This window comes from Erythrolamprus reginae, chromosome 10, assembly GCF_031021105.1.
Source record: "Erythrolamprus reginae isolate rEryReg1 chromosome 10, rEryReg1.hap1, whole genome shotgun sequence".
Lineage (NCBI taxonomy): Eukaryota > Metazoa > Chordata > Lepidosauria > Squamata > Dipsadidae > Erythrolamprus > Erythrolamprus reginae.
In genome coordinates, this window is record NC_091959.1 from 42311235 (window position 1) to 42314232 (window position 2998).

Below are 2998 nucleotides of genomic sequence, written 5' to 3' on the forward strand. Positions count from 1 at the left end.
AGGGCGGGGCGGCATAGAAGTCGAATAACTAATTAAATGATTAAACAATTAAACAATTAAACACATAGAAACATAGAAACATAGAAGTCTGACGGCAGAAAAAGACCTCATTGTCCATCTAGTCTGCCCTTATACTATTTGCTGTATTTTATCTTAGGATGGATATATGTTTATCCCAGGCATGTTTAAATTCAGTTACTGTGGATTTATCTACCATGTCTGCTGGAAGTTTGTTCCAAGGATCTACTACTCTTTCAGTAAAATAATATTCTCTCATGTTGCTTTTGATCTTTCCCCCAACTAACTTCAGATTGTGTCCCCTTGTTCTTGTGTTCACTTTCCTATTAAAAACACTTCCCTCCTGGACCTTATTTAACCCTTTAACATATTTAAATGTTTCGATCATGTCCCCCCCTTTTCCTTCTGTCCTAAGTACATAATTGTTGCAGAAAAAAAATGTGACGCATTACATTCTGGGCGACCCTCGTAACTTCGAACGGTCCCTAAACGAACCCTGGTAAGTCGAGGACTACCTGTGCACATTAAATAAAGAGAGAAAGATGCAATAAGGAGAACACCACCCTGGCTGTTGAAGGAAAAGATTTTTTTTGGGGGGGGGGGGTTTACTGCATTTCTGCAAAGCGATAAGTATTCCGGATAACATTTTAGGTTTGCAATTTACCATCTGGCTAATCTCGCAATTTGAAGGGCTTCAGGTGCTTCCCTTGCATCCAAGGGTGGTTGAGGACCTCTTCGACCCGTAGCCGGTGGGAGACGTCCGGTTGGAGCATGTGGAAGATCAGGTCTTTGCATTCCAGGCTCAGGAACTCTGGGAAAAGGATGCGGTGTTCCTTTTGCAAACGCAGCATCCGTTTGACATTGGAATCGTCGTAGGGCATGAACCCGGAGACCATGACGTAGAGGATCACCCCTAAGCTCCACATGTCGTAAACTTTGGGGTGGTAAGGGATCCCCTGGATCACCTCCGGGGCAGCGTAAGCCGCCGAGCCGCAAAACGTCTCGCTGGGTAGCATTTTGCCGTTCCCGTCCCGGAAACACCGCTTGGAGAAGCCGAAATCCGACAGCTTGACGTTCATGTCCTTGTCGAGGAGGATGTTGTCGCACTTGAGGTCGCGGTGGACCACGTCTAAGTCGTGGCAGTATTTGACCGCGCAACAGAGCTGGCGGAACATCCGGCACGCCACTTCTTCGGGAAGCCCGCGGTTGCTCTTGATGAACTCCAACAAATCCCCCTGAACGCCGAGTTCCATCACAATGTAGACTTTCCCGGCCGTCTCGAAGATCTCGTAGATCTTGATGATGGAGCAGTGGTTCACCGTCGACAAGATCTCCAGCTCGCGGGGGAGGAACTTCTCCAGGAACTCGTTGGGAACTTTCCTCCGGTCGGTGATCTTGACCGCCACGTTGATTTTGAGACGCTCCGAGTAGGCCGACTTCACTTTGGCGAAGGAACTCTCGCCCAAGGTATTCCCCAGAATATATCCTTTTTTCTTGAGCACAGAAGCATCGTCCATGATGCTGAGGGTGGGGACCGCCAACCTCCCATCGGAACTGTCATTCAGTGGCACATTCCTTGAGGTGGGGAGAGAGACATCTGAAGGCTAGGCTGGGGGCCTTAGGTCTCCACAGCAGTGTTTTGAAGAGCTGAGGTCACCTGGTGACGTCATAAGGGCAACCCTTGGAAGGAGGTTATTAAGCCCTTATCACTTCGAGGTTCGATTACTGCAAGGCTCTCTACATGGGGCTACCTTTCGGAGACTACAAATTGTGCAAAATGCAGCCGCACGAGCTATAGCGGGACTACCAAGATCTGCCCACATTGAGACATCTCCCCCGGGCCTATATAGTTTATACATGGTATGTTTGTGTGTATGCTTGCTTTTAATAATGGGGTTTTTAGTGTTTTTTAAATTATTAGATTTGTTCTTACGTTGTCTTTGTTATTGTTGTGAGCCACCCCGAGTCTACGGAGAGGGGCGGCATACAAATCTAATAAATAAATAATAAATAAATAAACTTCTTGCACTTACTATATTTATAATATAGTATCTGGACCGGGACTCATTGCTCACAGTCACTCATGCCCTCATCACCTCGAGGTTCGACTACTGTAACGCTCTCTACATGGGGCTACCTTTGAAAAGTGTTCGGAAACTTCAGATCGTGCAGAACGCAGCTGCGAGAGCAGTCATGGGCTTACCTAGGTATGCCCATGTTTCGCCATCACTCCGCAGTCTGCATTGGCTGCCGATCAATTTCCGGTTACAATTCAAAGTATTGGTTATGACCTTTAAAGCCCTTCATGGCATTGGACCAGAATATCTCCGAGACCGCCTTCTGCCGCACGAATCCCAGCGACCGATTAGGTCCCACAGAGTAGGCCTTCTCCGGGTCCCGTCAACTAAACAATGTCGGTTGGCGGGCCCCAAGGGAAGAGCCTTCTCTGTGGCGGCCCCGACCCTCTGGAACCAGCTCCCCCCGGAGATCAGAACTCCCCCACCCTCCTTGCCTTTCGTAAAGTTCTTAAGACCCATCTCTGCCGTCAGGCATGGGGGAACTGACACATCTCCTCCGGGCCTATACAGTTTATACATGGTATGTTTGTGTGTATGCTTGCTTTTAATAATTTATTTATTTATTTATTTATTTATTACTTAGATTTGTATGCCGCCCCTCTCCGAAGACTCGGGGCGGCTCACAACATGTAAAAACAAATCATAAGCAATCAGGCAAATTTAAAATATTTAAATATTTAAAAAACCCCATATGCTAATAGTCACACACACAGACATACCATGCATAAATTAAACGTGCCCAGGGGGAGATGTTTCAGTTCCCCCATGCCTGACGGCAAAGGTGGGTTTTAAGGAGTTTACGGAAGGCAGGAAGAGTAGGGGCAGTTCTAATCTCCGGGGGGAGTTGGTTCCAGAGGGCCGGGGCCGCCACAGAGAAGGCTCTTCCCCTGGGGCCCGCCAAC

The 2998-nt window shown here is 47.9% G+C and overlaps 1 protein-coding gene across 1 annotated transcript; it reads right to left on the minus strand.

Moving 5' to 3' along the window:
• Nucleotides 1-614: 614 nt before the first annotated feature.
• On the minus strand, nucleotides 615-1579 carry LOC139172935 (testis-specific serine/threonine-protein kinase 2-like). The gene has a single exon (XM_070762276.1). The coding sequence runs from the start codon at nucleotides 1533-1535 to the stop codon at nucleotides 690-692; it is 846 nt and encodes a 281-aa protein (XP_070618377.1). The 5' UTR covers nucleotides 1536-1579; the 3' UTR covers nucleotides 615-689.
• Between the last annotated feature and the right edge of the window lie 1419 nt (nucleotides 1580-2998).

Excerpts from the sequence above, each read along its gene's own strand:
- LOC139172935 (XM_070762276.1), bottom strand. The coding sequence starts at position 1,535 with ATGGACGATGCTTCTGTGCTCAAGAAAAAAGGATATATTCTGGGGAAT.